General features: G+C 51.0%; 1 protein-coding gene across 2 annotated transcripts in view; it reads left to right on the top strand.

Annotated features, from left to right (window-relative positions):
• STXBP5 (syntaxin binding protein 5) overlaps window positions 1-21,996 on the top strand; it is a 933,640-nt gene that overhangs the window by 278,224 nt on the left and 633,420 nt on the right. For both annotated transcript variants that reach the window (XM_069235194.1, XM_069235193.1), the window contains exon 6: window positions 5,849-5,912. In XM_069235194.1, coding sequence (XP_069091295.1) covers window positions 5,849-5,912 — 64 coding nt within the window. The remainder of the gene's footprint in view (window positions 1-5,848; window positions 5,913-21,996) is intronic.

Raw genomic sequence — 21,996 nt, 5'->3', positions numbered from 1 at the left:
CTTCATATTTTTCAATGCCTCAAGCACTGTGGGGATTGTACACCTCTTTAAGGCTGTTGGGTCTGGATTTGTTTCCATCTTCCAGACTTTCTTCTGAGTCATTCCATCAGCTGTCCATTTACTCTTTTCAAGTGCTTTGATGGCTTCCCTGTGACTTTGGCGCTGATTGGCAAGATACTGCTGCTGCTATTCCTAATATGCAGTGGTTGTGCCTTCTCAGCTAAGTGGAGTAATGGAGCTACTACCACCGGCCCAGCTGTGTCGTAGTCGCATAGTACAGTTTTTTTGTGCTTCGTTGCTGGAAGAATTAGAGCACGATTGGTCACTATCATTAAGACCAGTCCTGTGGTGCGTGCGACCTGTCTTTCATTGCACCTGGTGTCTTTTTGAGTGTCTAGCATTGGTGTGTCTTGCTGTTCAGCCAGTGCCTTCTGTGGACAAGGAACCACTGATGTTCCCGATGAGGGTTCATTCACGGTCGTGTCCCATGAGACTGAGGTTGATTTGTGAGGCCACTTATGAGCCACCACTTGTGAACTATTTGGCTCCAACAACATCTGGCACTATGGATGGTGCTGCCTACGTGGGTGATCCTGCATTTACAGCATCTGCGCACTTCTACTCCTTGGATCCTTCTGCCAATCCTGTGATCAATCTTACATCTAAAGGTGTGGAGTCCTTCCTGGACGCACTCCCATTTGATGACTTCGGAGACATTCTTCAAGATCATGATTATTGTTGAATGATTTGATCACTGGCCTTATTCAAAATTTTAAATACGACACCAAATTGTCTTATTAATTTGGCTCGCATTTGGCCTGGTGTGCTTGTCTCGGTTGACATTTGGTCTCTTTGTATGTTTTTAGCCTAATTTTCAATTTGATTTTACATGGTTTTAGCTCAGAGCATTTTAGCTTGGACTCATGCACCCTCAATAGCGAGTTAGCATCCTTGTTTCAGCAATGGGGAGGGTGTGGTGAATCCAATTTAGTTTTTATTGGGACTCAGGACTTCAGTTCCACCACAACTTCCCTGAGAGGTTTTATCTAGAGTCCATGCGTAAGGCTGCCAGAAATCACCTTCTACCGTTTGGGTTTTTGGTGAGGTGCTGCTTGTGAGCCTGGAGGGTTGGACCACAGTTGCAGCTTGTTGTAGGAGTGGCTTAGTTGCATACAAACAAAAGTGATGTCAACCCAGTCTTGCCTAGGAGTGGGAGTCCAACTACGACATGCTAAACAAGCCGGAGACCTCCCTGCCTGAACTCACTCTGGCCCAAGGGTGTCTGTGTATAGTAACTGGATCAGTTGAATGAATTTAGATTCTATCCTGACCTTTTTCAGGGCGTTCCATAAATATCTCCAGCTCAAAGAGTCGAATGCCTGCTCCATGTCTAAAAAGGCTGACGCAAAAGCATTGTCAGTACATTGCAAGGCTTGATAGATATGGGATAGCCGTCTCAGATTATGCAGCATGGTTCTCCCATGGATAACTACCGACTGGTCCATATGGACGAGGGATGGGAGACACGGAAGAAGGCAGGCCAGTAACGTACCACTAAGTATTTTGACATCGACATTCAGAAGGGAAATGGGTCTGTAAGCTGAGGCTAAGGAAGGGTCCTTGCCAGGTTTGTGAATCATTACTATTAGAGATTCAAGGAGCGTGGGGTGGAGACTGCCTTTCATCAAAAACCTCCAGGAGCTTCTCAGCCAGAATATCTATATACCTACAATAAAACTCTGCTAGGGTGATCATTGTTCCCTGGTGTTTTTGCTGTCTTTAATGTCCAGACTGCAGCGAGAATTTCCTTGCGTGTAATGGGCTCTTCTAGATTTTCATTGGAAGTAGGGCTTGGGAGCTGAATTGCCAACAGATAGTCCACGATGGCTGGGCTGGTCCCCGGCTAGCATAGATGTCACTAAGATGGGAATGAAAGACCTCATTGATGGACCGTTGTGTGTAAACACAATGGCCTGTAAATATTTTAAAAGCAGGATTGGGGTTCTAGAAATCCTATTGTTTAACTATATGGGCTAGCATTGCTCCAGTCTTATCTCCCTCAGCATGAAGTCTTTGGCAGTACGCAGTATGAGGGTGTTTTTCTAATCTACACCAGTCACCTAGAAGGGTCCTACGGGTCTCGCATTAGTCCTTCTAGATGTGATGGAAGCATTCTCTCTCTATCGCCCAAAGCCTTTTAATGTTCCTATATGTCTCCTTTAAGCTGCCACTGGACTCCATACATTGTGTTAAGGCACACCCCGCAGAGGACTGCTTTCATTCCCTTCCAATCCATAGCCCTACTGCCCCAGTTCTCATTGAAGTAATATATATAAGTGTGTCTGCAACTGTGGCTTCAAAGGGAGGGTCCATAAGCTCCTCTGCTTGGAGACTCCAGAGCGGTATCGCCCGGCCTACCAGCCATTATTTCCAAGCACCAACAGGACGGGGGAATGGTCTGACAGATATCGAGACAAGTAGGAGATTCCGGAGACCAAAGATGCCAGAGTATCGGAGACCAGACAATAATTCAGTCAACTGTGGGTGCCAGTGGCAGGGGTTTAACAGGAGAGTTGTTTGACTTGTTGGTATCTGACCTGCCAGATGTCTCCAAGGTGTTATTTGCACATTATGTCATGTAATGCCTCTGTCATACAGGGTTTTGGTGTGCCCTGGGATACGGTCAAGTTCGCCATCCAGGACATGGTTACAATTCCCTGTCACGATAATATCAGCTGCCAAATATAGGGAGGCATCCTGTGCCACAGTGGTGTAAAATCATGACAATCATTGTTAGGTGCGTATACAATGATTAAATAGACCTCCTACCCATCCAGGGTGCCAAACGGGACTACATATCGACCCTGTGGGACCACAACATAGCTCAGATGGAAAAATGGCACCCTGGGACCACCCAGATAAATACCCGTAGCTGGAGTAGGACATGGCGTGTAGCTGTCCCCTCAAGCACTTCCGGAGAGAGGAAATGCAATTTCCTCATATATGGGTTTCCTGTGGAAATGCAATGGACACCTTATAGCGGTTTAAGTAGGCATGAACCCTCCTAAGCTTTTCGGTTGAGCAATACTGCAGAGATTCCACGTCTTGAGTTTAGCAGTGTATTCTGCCATCTATAAATAGTGGTATTCCTTCCCACCCCTCTGAATTGGACTGTCATGTCTCCAATGTCCCTCCATGTGGGTGATTCTGAGGCAACGATTTTGTCATTGATGCTCAAGAGCAAGATACAATGTCCTGTATCAACAAACCCATTAAAAAATGAATACCCAGCTCATCCCTCCCCATGGGCTGCAGTGCCACATCCACCTGCCCAGTGTTGTGGCAGTTGAGAGTTAGCAGAAGCCGCCCCATTACCGCAAATAGAAACGCAAAACTAAATCAAATCAGAAATAAGGCACAATAAATATAAGTTATGCAATGCTAGAGATGAGGACTCAAGAGAAGAGTGGAAATTAAAACACACTCATGCTCCCCCACTACGTCACAGCTCACTCCTAGAGCATCCCATCAACAGAACAGCAGGATAAACATTTGTTATGCAGTAGAGTTAACCATCCTGTCCCTTTCCCCCAGGACAGAACTCAGTGATAGTTTCTATTCATGAATTAATTTGCCCCAAACCTCTGGGGTCATTCCATGGGTCACTAGCTGTGCAACGTTGAACCACTCCCTCGAGCCTGGAACCACAACTGTAGCTCGGAGCATGCTATCTGGACACACCATGATCTTTTCGGATTATAGACTGCAATCCAGAATTTGTTCATGCGCACCCCGTCAACGAGCAGATTGTTGTTGTGGCGTAGGAAGCTGCTGATCCATACTTTGACCAGAGTTTTGTGGGAGGGTGTCCAGCAAGTCATTGGCCTCAGCAGGACTAAAAAAGAACAGGACTGACCCTCCATGCTGAACTTCTGAGTTTTTCTGCAAAAGGGTGGCTATATTTCAAGTTTAGATCTCTCATTCTTTTCTGAGGCTTCCCACAAACCATATAGTGGGTTTTGCTAGTGTTCACTTCCAAATCTAGGTCGGTCATAATCTCCACTAAAACATTCACCTCAGTTCGTAGACCATTCATAGTGTGAGCCAACAACACCGCATCATCGGCATAGACCAGAGACAGCACACCATTAATTTTGGGAACATCCTTTCATCTGTCCACAAGGAAGTGATGCAAGCCATTGGTGTACAAGAGAAATAGCATGGGGCAAAAATACAGCCCTGCCTCACCCCTCTATGGAGAGTGAAGGGATCAGTACATTCACCCTTGATCCCATATCTCACAGAGGCATTAGTTCCAGAATGGAACTTACACAAAAGATCGACAATTGAGCTTGCCACCCCATCTTAGATAACAAACCCCACAACTTAAGACAATTTACTCTGTTAAATGCACAGCTAAGGCCCACGAATGCCAGGTAAAGAGTTCCTTTTTTTGCGATTGATTTGTCAATCAGCAATAACAAATGTAGGCACTGTTCCTAGGTCCCTAGCCCTTCCTTGAACTCATACTGCACCCGGCTCATGAGATCTTGTTCCTCCACCCAGCCTTCAATGCACCGCAACACAATGCAGCCCAAAAGTTTCACCAAAAAATCTTAACAGTGAAATAGGGTAATAACACTTTGGGTCTCTACGATTCCCTTGTTTGAACACCAGCGCTTTGCATGCAGATTTCCACAAAGAGGGAATACCATTGGAATGGCATCAGGCCCAGGAGCTTTGTGTACTGGACTTTCCTGTAAGGCAGCAACCACCTCCTCTATGCTGAACTTAATGAACAAACTCTGACTGGGGTCACCCGAGTCCACTGCAGCTTCCATGGGCGTCTCTGGAGAGTAGATGCTGCGGAAATGATTTACCCAAATATTGGTTGGAATATTGCAACCCATCCCAACAAAAATTCCCATCGCAAGGCTTCCCCTGTTCACAATGTTCTAAAATAGACCTGTGTTCTTTGTTCACCAAGCATGCACTACATCATTCCACATCTATTCTTTTAGCTGCAACTTTCTGGTCTTCAGGGTGAGCTTATACTGAGCCATAGCCCTTTTTACATGTTCTCTATCTCTGGGCAACGTTTTTAGTCCCTTGAACAGAATTTTCCTAGTAGTATAGCACAATTTATCAAATCAACCACTCAGAGACTTACTATCGGACCCCCCCATTGGAATTAATAATAATTCTAATGAGGCAATTTAATATTTCTCTCATGTCTCTCATGCTCCCATTCACATTGATTGATTGGCATGCGATCATGATGTTAAGGCTAGGCAAAAGTTCATAGAATGTATTGCTGGTCCGGCAAGTGCCTGCACCAAAGAACTTCTGTCCAGTGCACAGTAGGCATTGAAAGCCTTAACTCTTATTCAGAAAGGGAAAAATGAGGCTTAGCTGCTTCTCTTAAAAGTTAAGAAAGACTTTGAAGGTGTAGTGTGGGGGATGCATTAGGTTAGGGTGAGATTGAAGAATGCAGATGGATGAAATGACATTGTTTTTAGTAGGGAAGTATATACATTCCTTGGAGTGTTGTTGAATGTTTAAAACCATGTGTAAGTAAAGTAGATGCCACATATCGTTCAGAGAAGAGTGAATTAATAAAGTTTCTTTTGGCAGGTCACTATACTGAAATTAATCTTTACCTGATATTTTCAATGCCACGTGAGTAAAGTCCCATTGATCACAACCTAGATAAAGGAGCTGTTTTGTTATTTTTGGGAATTGCCATACTGCAGCATTTTGAATACTTTTGAAACAGTATGAAAAGCGTGTATATGAAGCACAAACTTATTTAAAGCTGAAAGAAAACCTATTGATTTTCAATTTTTAGGTCATCCAAATCCCATCCTGGACCTATTGTTCACATCAGTGACAACCCCATGGACGAAGGCAAGGTATGTTGATGTGGTGGTTGCAATATAAATGAACTTCATCTAAGGGGAGGATTTAAGGTTTAACTGTCCTTCCCTTTTGACATTGGTTATAATTCAGAGAACACTGCAGAAGAAAAAAAAACACATTTTAGGTTTGCTGCACTAAGGCTTATTCGTGGTTTGAATGGATTAACTGAGTGATAAATAAAACAAATATGCAGTGGGACAATAGAAGAACAAGTTTCACACTAACAAATTGGCAGTTAACTTGTCACTAAATCGGTAGCCAGCTATACAATGAAATATAAGTACATTGGATTATCACCGGTTAGTGGTGTGAGGTATCTGCCCAGTCCATTTCATTACTGCCATGACATGCATCTGAGTTCTATTGTTTTACTGTTGCATTGAAAAATGTATTAATTTTCCCTATAAACTTGAGTGCGTTACAGATTTTCATTACATTAGGAAATGCTCCATTACATTAAGAAATGTTATTTTTAGGTTTACTCCAAATAGTTATCAGTGAAGATTTATGGCCATTATTATTCAGTTTCAATTTAATGAAACATCACAAAAACTGCAGAAATATACAGATGAATCGGTCTATGTATACATCTTTCTCTCTCTCTCCATATATATATATCACCATTGAAAAAATGGGGAGTAAAATGACATCATAGTTGGGTGTTGAAATGTCTTGAGCAATACCCTTTTAAAACACAAAAAACACTGACATTAACTATATATTGTTTAGCAAACTTACTGTAACTTTAGCAAACTTACTGTAACTTGTGCCCCGTCTTGCACTGCTTATAAACTCACATACTACACAACATATGACAAGTTAAATGACATTCTTGATAACATCTCTGGTAACATATACTAGACACAATATAACTTGGTGTAGTTATCAAAAGGCAGGGCTACTGGCTTTGCCAGGGTATCCCAAATACTAGTTTTACTTTTTCAAGGGCTGTCGCCAGATGCACTGACTGGTGTGCCAGTACGGGGAATTTTGAACTTCTCAGTACACAAACTCTTCAATGATGTAAGTTATAATTCTTATATTTATTTTTAATTACTCTTCTGGAGGATTGTACATCACTTGTTTTTTATGAAGTTTCACATAACTTGTGATGACACCAATTATTTTTCATCATTATGGGGGTCATTCCAACCCTGGCGGTCGGTGTTAAAGCGGCGGTCAAACCGCCAACAGGCTGGCGGTAAAAAAAATGGAATTCTGACCCTGGCGGAAACCGCCAACAGAGACCGCCACTTTAACACTCCGACCGCCACGGCGGGACAAACAAACAGCGCGGCGGTCACCGCCAACAGACAGGCGGCAGACAATTTACCGCCCACCCTATCACAACCCACCAATCCGCCACCTTTTCCGGGGCGGTAGCCCCGCCGATATAAACACGGCGGAAACAGCCATTGCGAACGGAAAACGCTCACCTCTACACACTCCACGAGGAATCTGGACAGCATGGAACCCAAAACTACACATCCTACAGCTATTGTCTTACTGCTCCTCTACCAGGAGCACGAACGCCGGCGCAGAAGACAGCGGTGAGTACTGCACCTACTACACAGGGGAGCGGGGAGGCAAAAAATTATGGGGACACACATACGCGACACACCCACCCTCACCCTCACCCACTACAACACACACATCAATGCAGAGCAACAACTCAGAGTGACCCCTCCAAACCCCTCGGAAGAATGCAAAGAAAAAAGGAAATGATCATGAAATTTGAAGTATATTGTACGGCTAAGTAAAAAAATATATCAAACATCTATAACTATATATACATATGTAAATTGTCCTGTCCAAATTGGGTATCAGCCATTGTTCATGGGCCAATGGGCCTAAACACATGGGCAAAGCCCACACACGATACCCGACTCCAATGGAGAGAACACTGCAGGGGCATCAGATAGCAAAACTACAGGCACCTCAGGGGGAAGGGAAGGGGGGCACCTCAGCCACATGAGTCCACGACGCCAGATCCACGAGGGGCCTCCATGGCCACTGTACCATCCTGGGGAGTGCCAAGCCACAGTCAGTCAAGTCTCTACAGTGGGTGGATTGCCCACTGTGCCATCCTGGGGAGTGCAAAGCCACAGTCTCACAAGTCTCTACAGTGGGTGGGTTGCCCACTGTGCCATCCTGGGGAGTGCAAAGCCACAGTCCCACAAGTCTCTACAGTGGGTGGATTGCCCACTGTGCCATCCTGGGGAGTGCAAAGCCACAGTCTCACAAGTCTCTACAGTGGGTGGATTGCCCACTGTGCCATCCTGGGGAGTGCAAAGCCACAGTCTCACAAGTGGATTACAGACTCCACTGGTTCTTGAGGAGGCATGGTGCCCAGAGTGCTTCGTGCAGCCCTGCCCGACCCAGATGCGGGCCTGCCCCTTCTGCCAATGGGCCAGCGGTGCTTGAGACGGCGGTGCCCTGTTCAGCGGTGCTTGAGTTGAAGGGCCCAGCGGAGCGGTGCAGAGACGGCGGTGCCCAGCGGAGCGGTGCAGAGACGGCGGTGCCCAGCAGAGCCGTGCTTGAGATGTAGGGCCCAACGGAGCGGTGCAGAGACGGCGTTGCCCAGCGGAGCGGTGCTTGACTTGAAGGGCCCAGCGGAGCGGTGCTTGACTTGAAGGGCCCAGCGGAGCGGTGCTTGACTTGAAGGGCCCAGCGGAGCGGTGCTTGACTTGAAGGGCCCAGCGGAGCGGTGCTTGACTTGAAGGGCCCAGCGGAGCAGTGCTTGACTTGAAGGGCCCAGCGGAGCGGTGCTTGACTTGAAGGGCCCAGCGGAGCGGTGCTTGACTTGAAGGGCCCAGCGGAGCGGTGCTTGACTTGAAGGGCCCAGCGGAGCGGTGCTTGACTTGAAGGGCCCAGCGGAGCGGTGCTTGACTTGAAGGGCCCAGCGGAGCGGTGCTTGACTGGAAGGGCCCAGCGGAGCGGTGCTTGACTGGAAGGGCCCAGCGGAGCGGTGCTTGACTGGAAGGCCCAGCGGAGCGGTGCTTGACTGGAAGGGCCCTGTTCAGCGGTTCTTGACTGGAAGGGCCCTGTTCAGCGGTGCTTGACTGGAAGGGCCCTGTTCAGCGGTGCTTGACTGGAAGGGCCCTGTTCAGCGGTGCTTGACTGGAAGGGCCCTGTTCAGCGGTGCTTGACTGGAAGGGCCCTGTTCAGCGGTGCTTGACTGGAAGGGCCCTGTTCAGCGGTGCTTGACTGGAAGGGCCCTGTTCAGCGGTGCTTGACTGGAAGGGCCCTGTTCAGCGGTTCTGGAGACGGCGGTGCCCTGTTCAGCAGTGCTTGACTGGAAGGGCCCTGTTCAGCGGTGCTTGACTGGAAGGGCCCTGTTCAGCGGTTCTGGAGACGGCGGTGCCCTGTTCAGCGGTTCTTGACTGGAAGGGCCCTGTTCAGCGGTTCTGGAGACGGCAGTGCCCTGTTAAGCGGTGCTTGACTGGAAGGACCCTGTTAAGCGGTGCTTGACTGGAAGGACCCTGTTCAGCGGTGCTTGACTGGAAGGGCCCTGTTCAGCGGTCCTTCTTGACTGGAAGGGCCCTGTTCAGCGATGCTTGACTGGAAGGGCCCTGTTCAGCGGTGCTTGACGTGTGTCCAGATCACCAGATCCGCCCATGACCTGGATTTCACTCGCCACCTGACATGTGGCTACCGGGCCCTTCGTGCACATCTGTCTTCTCGCTTGCGGGGCCCTCCTGTGCTGCCGTCCCGGGCCCGTGGGTGTCCTCCTGCACACCTGGAATGGGGCTGGTGGGGCCCTCCTGGGCAGCTCGCCTGCTGCCGGACTTGTCGGGCGTGCTTCCCTTGCCACCCTTCCCTGCTCGTCTGTGGCCCTTTCCTCCCTTTGGCGGTGTGCCCGGTGGCACCCCACTCCCTGACGGTGCCAGGGTAGGGCTTTTGGAGCCTGCTGTCTTTAGCCTCTCGCGCCGGGCACTGGCTTTCTTGGCCTTTTTTTAGGGGGTGGGCTGGCCGTCTCTTTACTCCTACCCGAAGTAGCTGGGCTTGAAGGTGGTGGACTCCAAAATCCTTGGACTATTGTCTTTGGAGGTCCAGGTTTTGTGGTGGCTGAGGTGCTGATTGGAGTCTTATGAGATGGAGGGGGCAGGTCTGTTGTTGGAAAGAGGTCAAGGTTGGAAAGGAAAATCAATTTAGAAAGACAGGGACGGGTAGTTGTAGTGGGTATGGGAGTGGGGGAAGAGGATGTGGTTGTTGGAGAGTGAAGTCTGGTGTCTTTGGGTGCAGATGCTTGTGCTGGAGGCTGTCATGAGGTGGATGGCTGTTGGGTGGGTGGGTGGCTGGCTGCGTTTGTGTGGTTTAGAAGAGGGGGTGACAGACACACTGGGAGAGGACACAGGGGACGTGTAAATGGTAGTGGGGGTGGTGACTGCACGTGTGCGGAGTGTTCTGGTGGGTGTGCTGGTGATCGACGTAGTGGCTGAAGATGTTGTGCATGCAAGTGTGAGTGGAGACGTCACAGGGAGGGAGGAGGGAGACGAGGAGGAGGGGGACACAGAGGAGGCAGTGGCTGTTGGCATGTCTGCATGTGGATGTTGCTTGGGTGAATGCTTGTGTGGTGCTTATGTCTGGATGAGCTTCCCTTGGGTGTTGAGGTGTGTGCAGGCTGGTCTGTAGGTGTGTCTGGGATAGGCAGAGGTACAGGGGAGTGGGACTGGGTGGAGGAAGTTGGAGGAGGGAGGCAGGAGACACGGACAATGGCTGCCGTCAGTGCTGAGGCCAGAGCGTTGAACGATCTCTGATGGGCAGCCTGACCCGAATGAATGCCCTCCAGGTATGCATTACTCCGGTGCACCTCCCTTTCTACACCCTGGATGGCATTCAGAAGGGTAGACTGCCCAACAATGATGGTCCTCAGGAGGTCAATGACCTCCTCACTGAGGGCAGCAGGGGTAACTGGGGCAGGGCCTGAGGTGCCTGGGGCGAAGGAGATGCCCACCTTCCTGGGTGAGCGGGCACGGGGCGAACGCTGAGGGGCTGCTGGGAGGGCAGAGCTGGTGCACTGGGTGGCGGCTGTACCTGTTGTTGCGGGGGGCACGGATGTTGCCGCCACCACAAGGGAGCTCCCTTTCCGAGGACGTGTCTGTGTCGCTGGTGTCACCACGTGTCCCCGCTGTGGAGCTCCCATCGCCCTCCGTCTCACTGGTGTAATCCGACTCAGTTGCATGGCTCTCCAGGGCCATGTGAGATGCAGCTCCCTCGTGCTCCGATGCCACTTCTCCTCCGCCTGATGATGCTAATGCACACAAGAACAGGAAGACCAAAAAAAAAAGGGGGGGAGAAACAAAGAAATGTTGAGTGTATGCATTGGCGACACCGTTGGCGGAGAGGACAGACACAGAAGCCCCCTGCACTTGGGGTACACTACTCAATCCGTGGGACATGGCCTACAAGCCTATGGACAGCAACTCCACACATAGGTGACACAGGGCCATGAATAGCTGTACTTGGCAAACTACAGAGGTGGGGGGTGGGGGCACAGGGCCATGCCTAACGGAGGGGCCTAGACTACAGAAATCGCCCTGGCCTAGGGATACCCACAGCCCTCCTCCCCCACCCAGACACCTCCAATGTGCGCAAATTCAGCAGAATGTGCTTGTACTCACCCCCTTGTGTCTTCTGTGATGTCCTCACGCACCCATCCAAATCTGGGTAGGCCACCGCCAGGATCCGGGACATCAGGGGGGTCAATTGACGACTGGCACCCCTCCTACGTTGGGAGGCCATCCCCAGCAGAGCCTCTGCGGTCTTCCTGCTCCCGCGGCGGATGTCCTCCCACCTCTTCCGGCAGTGGGTGCCCCGTCTGTTGTAGACCCCCAGGGTCCGGACGTCCTTGGCGATGGCACGCCAAATGTCGATTTTCTGATGGGCGCTGACCTATGTGAAAAGTACAGGGGGAGAAAGAGTCATCACCTTCTGCACCCTCAATGTGAGTGGCCCCCCATCCCCACCCTTGCCATGTGGCACATGCTCTCATCTGTCGTTTGATGCATGCCTCATTCGCTCCCCTCCCCACCATCTTACATTCACCCCACTCAACCCAGGCATTGGCCACAAAGCATGGTCCCAGTGTACTTACCTGTTGGTCTGGAGGACCGTAGAGTAGCACATACTGGGGGAGGACCCCATCCACGAGTTTCTCCAATTCTTCAGAAGTGAAGGCAGGGGCCCTTTCCCCAGTCGCAGCAGCCATTGTCTCTTCCAGACCGAGGTCACAGCAGCACTTGCAGTATAGGTCCTCACCTGTGGATGATCAGGTATCGAGTGATTAAGCAGATAGAAAATGGCGGTCACGCGCGCGGCGGTGCGTACCGCGACCGCGACCGCCGGCGCACATAGTCATTGGCTCCTGAAACCCATAGGGTTCAATGTTAACCAATGCGGCTTTGCGCCGCGGTCTTCGACCGCCTACCACCGCGGTGTGCCACGCCAGCGCATTGACCTCACATCCCACTGTCGCACTTCACAGGTCAGGCAGCCGCCATTTCAAGGGCCCCCATATCTTAATTACTACTGCGTCACACATACCTAGGCCTTGCATCAACACTAATACAAGCCATTCAATGCATTGAGAATTGTGTACTGTGCAAGCTGTGGGAACGTACCTGTGGGTTGATTGACCCTTGACCCAAGGGTAGGTCGCTCCCCCTGCCGCTGCAGCTCCTCCAAGTTCCCGAGTTCCTGTGTTCCTGAGACCCACCTAACTGTAAGTACCCCCCTCCTCCCAGCCCCTCGCCCTGCCCCGCGCCACTCACCTTCTCTCCTGCTCCTGCTTCTTTTCCTCCTCTCTGTCTCTTCCTCCTCGCTCCCCCTCTGCAATCTTCTTCTGTGTTCTTCTGTTCTTCCCTTCTGTTCTTCTGTTCTTCCCTTCTGTTCTTCTGTGTTCCTCCGGTCTTCTGTGTTCTTCTTCTCTGTTCTTCTCTGTTCTTCTCTGTGCTTCTGTGTTCTTCTTCTCGGTTCTTCTGTGTTCTTCTGTGTTCTTCTGTGTTCTTCTCTGTTCTTCTCTGTTCTTCTGTGTTCTTCTCTGTTCTTCTCTGTTCTTCTCTGTTCTTCTCTGTTCTTCTCTGTTCTTCTCTGTTCTTCTGCTCTTCCGATCTTCTGTGCTTCTGTCTTCTGTTCTTCTGCTCTTCTGCTCTTCCGGTCTTCTGTTCTTCTGTCTTCTGTTCTTCTGTCTTCTGTTCTCCTGTCTTCGGCTCTTCTACCTCCTCCGTCTTCTTCCCCCGAGCCTGCCCTCCTGCTCCTTCCTCATCCCCCTCCCTCACTCGCCTCCCCCTCTCTCACCCCTAGCTAACCCGTTCGCTATCTACCTCCCTCACTCCTCCTATCTTCCTATCTCTCTAGCTCCCTATCTCACTATCTAACTCCCCCACTCTCCACCTCCTCCTACCTACCTATCTGTCTATCTATCTATTTCCCTATCTATCGACTTCTCTATCTATTTTCTCTATCTATTTCTCTATCTCTCCCCCCCTCCCGCCACCCCCTCTACTACCTATCTCTCTATCCTCTCACTCTACCTCTCTCCCTCACCCACCTCTACAACCCCCCCTCCCCTATCTTCACAACCCTACTCCTATCTCTCTCCCTAATCTCCAAACCTCCTAACACTCACCCTCCTCCACCCTAAACCCCCTCCCCCAGCTCCTCTCACTCTACCTGTCCCCCCCCTCCCTCGCGCTTTCCCGCCGCGACCTCCTGCACGCCCCCGCCCCCCAGCTCCCATTCGCCCCCAGCTGACCCCTCCCCCCCCCTCCTACCTCTTATGGCGGCCGCTGCGTGACTGCGCAGCGGGCGCGCGCAGCGGGCACGCCGCTGGCGCGCCAGAGGCGCGCCAGAGGCAAGCCCGTCCGCGCCTGGCCCGCGCCCAGCGCCACGACCCCTGGTCCCCAGCTCCCCCAAGCCCCGCTGATCCGCTACGACCCCACCACCCTCCACGCCCTCAACCCAGGGCGCTCCAAAACCTGCTTCCTAGCTCACCCCAAACGCACCCATGGACCCTTCGCCTGCAACTCCTGCAAACGCATCTTCCACCACGCAACTACCACGACCACAAGCCCACGCGCCATCAACCACCTCAAGTGCATCCTGGTCAACGCTCGTTCCGTCCACAAGCACGCCGTTGAACTTTGGGACCTCCTGGACTCCACAGCCCCGGACGTCGCCTTCATCACGGAGACATGGATGAACGCCTCCTCTGCTCCAGACATCGCTACCGCCATCCCCGAAGGCTACAAGATCTCCAGAAAAGACCGCACCAACCAAGTAGGAGGAGGTGTCGCCATCATCTTCAAAGACTCCATCAGCGTCACCACCTCCACCGAAGACCCCCCCCTCGCCGCTGAACACCTGCATTTTCAGATTCGCACCGACCCAAGGACCACCCTCAGAGGATCCCTCGTCTACCGTCCTCCCGGACCTCGCGCCTCTTTCAGCGACGCCATCGCCGACTTCATCTCCCCGCACGCCCTCGCCTCACCGGACTACATCCTCCTAGGCGACCTCAACTTCCATCTGGAACAAAACAACGACCCCAACACCACCACCCTGCTCGACAACCTCGCCAACCTCGGCCTCAAACAACTGGTGAACACCGCCACCCACATCGCCGGACACACGCTCGACCCTATCTTCTCCGCCAGCAAACACGTCTTCTTCAGCCACACCTCTGCCCTACACTGGACCGACCACAGCTGCGTCCACTTCACATTCCGACGCGAGACCTCCCACCTCCGCACTCAACCCATCCCTCGTCGACAGTGGAACAAGATCCCTGAAGAGCAACTCTTCTCCGCTCTCGCCGCCAACCAACCCACCCTCACCACCGACCCCAACGACGCAGCTCTCAACCTCACAAACTGGATCTCCAACTGCGCTGACAACCTTGCTCCCCTCAAACGCACGCATCGACAGACCAACACCAAAAAACCTCTCTGGTTCTCTGACACCCTCAAAGAATCAAAGAAAACTTGTCGTGCCCTTGAGAAGGCCTGGCGCAAGGACCACACCGCTGACAACATGACCGCCCTCAAGAACGCTACACGCGAACACCACCACCTGATCCGCACTGCCAAAAGGAACTTTTTCACCGACAGACTAGACAAAAACAGCCACAACAGCAGAGAACTCTTCAGCATCGTCAAAGAGTTCTCCAACCCCAGCGCCAGCGCCAACGCCGTCACGCCCTCACAGGATTTGTGCGAATCCCTCGCCACTTTCTTCCATCGCAAGATCAGCGACCTCCACGACAGCTTCGGACACCAGACCCAACCATACACCACTGAACCCGCTTCCCCGGACATCACCCTCAACAACTGGACCCACATCAACACGGAAGAAACCAAATCCATCATGAACTCTATCCACTCCGGCGCCCCTTCGGACCCCTGCCCGCACTTCATCTTTAACAAAGCCGACGACATCATCGCCCCGCACCTCCAGACCGTCATCAACTCTTCTTTTTCTTCTGCTACCTTCCCCGAATGCTGGAAGCACGCTGAAGTCAACGCCCTACTAAAGAAACCTACGGCTGACCCAAGCGACCTGAAAAACTTCCGCCCCATCTCTCTTCTACCTTTCCCAGCCAAGGTAATAGAAAAGACCGTCAACAAACAGCTGACCACCTTCCTGGAAGACAACAACCTGCTCGACCCTTCACAAACCGGATTCCGAACCAACCACAGCACGGAAACCGCCCTCATCTCAGTCACAGACGACATCAGAACCCTGATGGACAACGGTGAAACAGTCGCCCTCATTCTCCTCGACCTCTCGGCTGCCTTTGACACCGTCTGTCACCGCACCCTAATCACCCGCCTACGCTCCACCGGGATCCAAGGCCAGGCCCTGGACTGGATCGCCTCCTTCCTCGCTAACCGCTCCCAAAGAGTTTACCTCCCTCCGTTTCGCTCAGAACCCACCAAGATCATCTGCGGCGTACCTCAAGGCTCATCGCTCAGCCCGACACTCTTCAATGTCTACATGAGCCCCTTCGCCGACATCGTACGCAAGCACGACATCATCATCACCTCCTACGCCGACGACACCCAACTTGTACTCTCCCTCACCAAGGACCCCGCCAGCGCCAAGACAAACCTACAAGAGGGTATGAAGGACGTCGCAGATTGGATGAGGCTCAGCCGCCTAAAGCTGAACTCTGAAAAAACGGAAGTCCTCATCCTCGGCAACACCCCGTCCGCCTGGGACGACTCCTGGTGGCCCACGGCCCTCGGCACCGCACCGACCCCCGCAGACCACGCCCGCAACCTCGGCTTCATCTTGGACCCTCTTCTCACCATGACCAAGCAAGTCAACGCCGTGTCCTCCGCCTGCTTCCTCACTCTCCGCATGCTCCGCAAGATCTTCCGCTGGATCCCCGCCGACACCAGAAAAACCGTGACCCACGCCCTTGTCACGAGTCGCCTGGACTACGGCAACACCCTCTACGCCGGGACCACCGCCAAACTCCAAAACCGCCTGCAACGCATCCAAAACGCCTCGGCCCGCCTCATCCTCGACGTACCCCGCAACAGCCACATCTCCGCACACCTGAGACACCTGCATTGGCTCCCAGTCAGCAAAAGGATCACCTTCCGTCTTCTCACCCACGCACACAAAGCCCTCCACAACAAGGGACCGGAATACCTCAACAGACGCCTCAGCTTCTACGTCCCCACCCGCCCCCTCCGCTCCGCTGGCCTCGCACTTGCTGCCGTCCCTCGCACCCGCCGCTCCACGGCGGGTGGGAGATCTTTCTCCTTCCTGGCGGCCAAGACCTGGAACTCCCTCCCCACCAGCCTCAGGACCACCCAGGACCACTCCGCTTTCCGGAGACTCCTAAAGACTTGGCTGTTCGAGCAGCGATAACCCCCCCTTTCCCCCCTAGCGCCTTGAGACCCGCACGGGTGAGTAGCGCGCTTTATAAATGTTAATGATTTGATTTTGATTTGTGCTCCATATTGTCCTTCCTAGGCAACGTCCGCTGGGACTTGCGAGAAGAAGGACGAATCTTCCCGTGTACAGACCGCTGGTGGACCTGTCGACAATGGAAGAAAGACATGTCATACTGACATACAGGCTTGACAGAGCCACTATACAGGAATTGTGTGCCCAGCTGGAGCCCAACCTGATGTCACCCATCCGCCAACCCACAGGGATCCCCCCTCTAGTGCAGGTTCTGTCAGTACTCCATTTTTTGGCAAGTGGGTCATTTCAAACAACAGTGGCCATTTCATCAGGGATGTCTCAGCCTATGTTTTCCAAGGTGTTGTCCAGAGTGTTGTCTGCCCTGCTGAAATACATGCGGAGCTACATTGTTTTCCCTGAGGTGGGTGATTAGGCAACAGTGAAGGGTGATTTCTATGCGCTTGGACATATTCCCAACATCATTGGTGCAATTGATGGGACACATGTTGCTTTGGTCCCCCCCAGCACGAGTGAACAGGTGTACAGGAACAGAAAAAGTTAACATTCCATGAATGTCCAGGTGGTCTGTTTGGCTGACCAGTACATCTCCCATGTAAATGCCAAGTTCCCTGGGTCAGTGCATGACGCGTACATCATGCGAAATAGCAGCATCCCTTACCTGATGGAAGTACTTCAGAGACACCGTGTGTGGCTAATTGGTGACTCTGGTTACCCCAACCTGTCATGGCTACTGACCCCAGTGAGGAATCCCAGGACAAGGGCAGAGGAACGCTACAATGAGGCCCATGGGAGGACTAGGAGGGTGATCGAGGGGACCTTCGGCCTCCTGAAGGCCAGATTTAGGTGCCTCCATATGACAGGTGGATCCCTAATGTACTCACCAAAGAAGGTGTGCCAGATCATCGTGGCCTGCTGTATGCTTCACAACCTGGCTTTGCGACGCCAGGTGCCTTTCCTGCAGGAGGATGGTCCAGATGGTGGTGTTGTGGCAGCTGTGGAGCCTGCGGAGAGTGAAAAGGAGGAAGACGAAGAGGACGACACAGGGACACAGTAATACAGCAGTATTTTCAATGACATACAGGTAAGAATCAACACCGGCATTTTACATTTACTTAACGTCTCCTGCCTCTCTACTGTCTGAGTTTCCCCCCAGTGTATGTTAACTGAGTTGTGACTTTCCCTTCCAATTTCAGAGATGTGGGCCCCACTCCGTGACCTCTGCTTTGTTTCCCCATGGACTACAGCTGTGTGACAGTGGTATGTTGTCTTCACTATGTAACTGGACATTTTGGCACGGTTCTGTGTAATACATTTGTTCAAAAATACAGGCAGACTCCAGATTATTTTTGTGCAATAAGTGTGTTTATTAAAGTGCTCAATTTTGGGTAATGGTTGCAATTCGGTGATGGGTGATGGTGGAGGAATGTCCATGGCAGAGTCCAGATTTTCAGTCTCACAGGGGCATTGTCCATATGCCTGTGGAAGGTGGAGCAGGGGCAGTTTAAGGTTGGACAGGGTGACAATGTGGGACAGTGGGATGACAATCAGGGGGTATCCTTTCCTGGCGGGGGTCTTGGCATTTTACTCTGTCTTCTTCCTAGATCTCATGCCCCGCTTGCGGGGTGGTTCTCCTTCTGCAGGGGGTGGGGTTCTGGTGGCCTGTTGTTCTTGTGTCGGGCCTCCTGTCCACTAGCGCCGGCGGAGGTGGTAGCCTGTTCTTGGTCCATGCTAGTGACAGGGGCCCTTTGTGGTGCCACATGGTCCCGCAATGTGCTGACAATCTGATTGAGAGCCACAACGATGGTGCGCATTGCGGAACTTATGTTTCTGAGTTCTTCCCTGAACCCCATGAACTGTTCCTCCTGCAGTACCTGGATCTCCTGGAACCTGGCCAGGACCGTCGCCATCGTCTCCTGGGAGTGGTGGTATGCTCCCATGATGGAGGATAGGGCCTCGTGGAGAGTGGGTTCCCTGGGCCTCTCCCCCCCCTGTCGCACAGTAGCCCTCCCAGTTGCCCTGTTTCCCTGGGCCTCTGTCCCCTGGACCGTGTGCCCACTACCACTGCCCCCAGGTCCCTGTTGTTGTTGGGGTGGTGGGTTAACCTGGGTGCCCTGTAGTGGTGAACACACCGCTGATTGACGTGTCATGGAGACAGAGGCATGGGCCCGCTGGGTGGGTGCTGTGCTGGTGTTCCCAGAGGGGGGTAGGTCTGCTGTGGCCTGTGGCTGTCTGAGGGGAACCGACTGTCCCGAGGTCCCCGATGGGCCGGGCTGGTCATCTGGGTTCTGGGAGACAGAGCTGCTGTCATCACTGTGGGCCTCTTCTGGGGGTGGAATGGACATTTCTGGACCCTCCTGGGTGGTGTTGTGGCGTTCGGGTCCTGCAGGGGTATAAGAGTATGGTTATTGCTTCTGTGTGTGCCATAGCGTGCAATGGGTGGGTGCCCGTGTACCCCAGTGATGGCATTCCCTTGTGGGGGCTGTTGTGACGGTGGTTTGGGGGGGGTGGGTATGTGCAGTGGGCATGCTTGGGTGATGGGTGTCCATGGTTTGTGGTCGCATGCAGGGCTTGGTGTTGGGATGGGTGGGTTGTGATGGTGAGACATTAGCAAGGAGGATGTGTGATGGGGGTGGGGGAGGGTGGGGGTATGATTTGGCATGCCGGTGGGTGGGGGGGGATGAAGTAGTTGAGATGAGACTTACCAGAGTCCATTCCTCCGGCTACTCCTGCGAGGCCCTCAGGATGCAGGATCGCCAAGACCTGTTCCTCCCATGTTGTAAATTCTGGGGGTTGAGGTGAGGGTCCGCCGCCAGTCTTCTGCACCGTGATGTTGTGTCTGGATACCATGGAACGCACCTTCCCCCGTAGGTCGTTCCACCGCTTCCTGATGTCGTCCCGATTTCGTGGATGCTGTCCCACAGCGTTGACCCTGCCCACTATTCTTTGCCATAGCTCCATCTTCCTGGCAATGGTGGTGGTCTGCACCTGTGTCCCGAAGAGCTGGGGCTCTGCCCAAACTATTTCCTCCACCATGACCCTGAGTTCAGCGTCTGAAAACCTCGGGTGTCTTTGGGGTGCCATGGGGTGGTGTGGATGAGGTGTGGTGTGTGGTGTTTTGTGCGTGGATGTTGTGTGAGTGATGGTGTTATGTGCCTGTGAATGCTCTGTACTAGCTGGTGGTGTCTCTCTCTGGCCTTAGTCAATAAATGGTAGTCGTAGGGGTTTGTGGGTGATGTGGGTGTGTGTTTTATATTGTGTTGGGTGTGTGGGAGTGGTGTTTGTATGTGTATCAGGTGTGTGTATTTCAAAATGTCCAATGTGGCAGTGTTTTGGAGCTGTGTGTGTATTTTGACCGCGGCGGTGTGTACTGCCAATGGAATACCGCGGTTGAAAGACCGCCGCGTGGATTCGTGAGTCGGAATGGAATGGGTGTATTTCTGTTGGCGTGACGGTGGAGGTTTGGTCATCGCCAGTTTTTCGCTGGCCGTTGCTGTGGCGGACTTTTGTGGATGTTGGGATTTTGGCGGTTTGCCTATTGTGGGTCAGAATGACCGTGGCGGTTATCCGCGACCGCGGCGGTGTTATGGCGGTCTTCTGACCGGCGGTAAGCACCTTTTACCGCCGAGGTCAGAATGACCCCCTATATATCCGCAAATGTGGGTATTGTCCAATTCTTGTAATCATATGTGTTTTGAGCCTTGATCCCCAATGCATTTTGGACGTACTTGGTACTTCATCTGGGGGAAATTACGACATGATCTACAAAACCAAATTAACCAACAATAAGACACTTTTGTATCAATATCATGTACTTTGATCTGAGAAACTCATAACAGATTTTTGTTATGTTATAAATCAATCCAATGTACCTTCCCTGATCAATCACTGGGCACCAGATTATGAAATCATTCATGATTCCCAACACTCTACTGAGAACTTCAAAAACATAATTGCAAATGAGGCACAGTGTAAAAACTGTGAGACGCATTAGGTATTAAATCTTAAAAATGCAATCACAAAATGTAAACTTTGTTAATAGGCACACAATTTCCAAACTTCTGTCAGTTACTCTGTGATACAAATGTCACTAATACTAATAGCAGCCCTAAAAAACTACTTGCTACTGTATTAATGTTGAAAAATCTAATCTAATCTAATATAGTCCAATTAAATTACAGTGTCCAAGTGTTTTCCAAACTTATACAACAGCATCCTCGCTTCAAAACCAATCCCACCTGTGTTCCTACAACAGTTCTGTTTTCTGCATCAGTGTTGACTGTGCATATTTCAAACACGCCTGTAAAACGTATGTTTCATGCGTCACAGTGGTGCACAACATAAAATAGACCAATATGCTGAATACTGCGCCCCTTGATAGCCACCATATTGCAAAAATATTTAAGACTATTAGCGCACTGGTTAATGCGTTTAAAACAAAGTGTTGTGCATCTGTGAAACGTATACTTAGTGCGTCTAAATAACACACATGGTGAGTTAATTGGGGTGCTGATTACTATTTATAGATGTTTTCTACATCAGTGTTAGGGGTGTGTATTGTAAAACCTGCCTGAAAGACATCTCCTTAGTGCGTCAATATGATGTACAATGTAAATATACTGGTATGCTAAATATTGTGGCGCTGCATTGCCCCTATATTGTAAAAGTATTATAAACTACTACTAGCATCGGTAATTGTATTTATGATGAAGTACTTGACATATCTATGAAACGTGTACTTAGTACATCAGAATGATGCACAAAGTAAAACAAGTAGTGTACTAATTATTATTTTCTAAGGATGTTATGCATCATTACATGCATTGCCACTTGTATAGTCATAGAATTCATAACAGCTGTCAAAAGACGCATCTTACATTAATATAACCATTTATGACTAACTCATTAAGTTGATTTTTAGGCATTCAGTCTAAAAGTAAAATATGTTAAACTGACAAAGGTCAAAGTTGACTTTCACCAAATGATGGACATTTATATGGATTCTTAATATAGACAACCAGTACTTTTGTGCCTGAGACAATAACATGCTTCACACTGATTAGGAAATAATGCATTTTAATCCCTTATTAGTATTAACAGCCAATTCATATGAAAAATAAACTTCAAAACGTTTAAAAA

Source organism: Pleurodeles waltl, chromosome 5 (genome assembly GCF_031143425.1).
Source record: "Pleurodeles waltl isolate 20211129_DDA chromosome 5, aPleWal1.hap1.20221129, whole genome shotgun sequence".
Lineage (NCBI taxonomy): Eukaryota > Metazoa > Chordata > Amphibia > Caudata > Salamandridae > Pleurodeles > Pleurodeles waltl.
The sequence above is the reverse complement of the archived record's forward strand: the minus strand, read 5'-3'. Positions and strand labels throughout refer to the sequence as shown.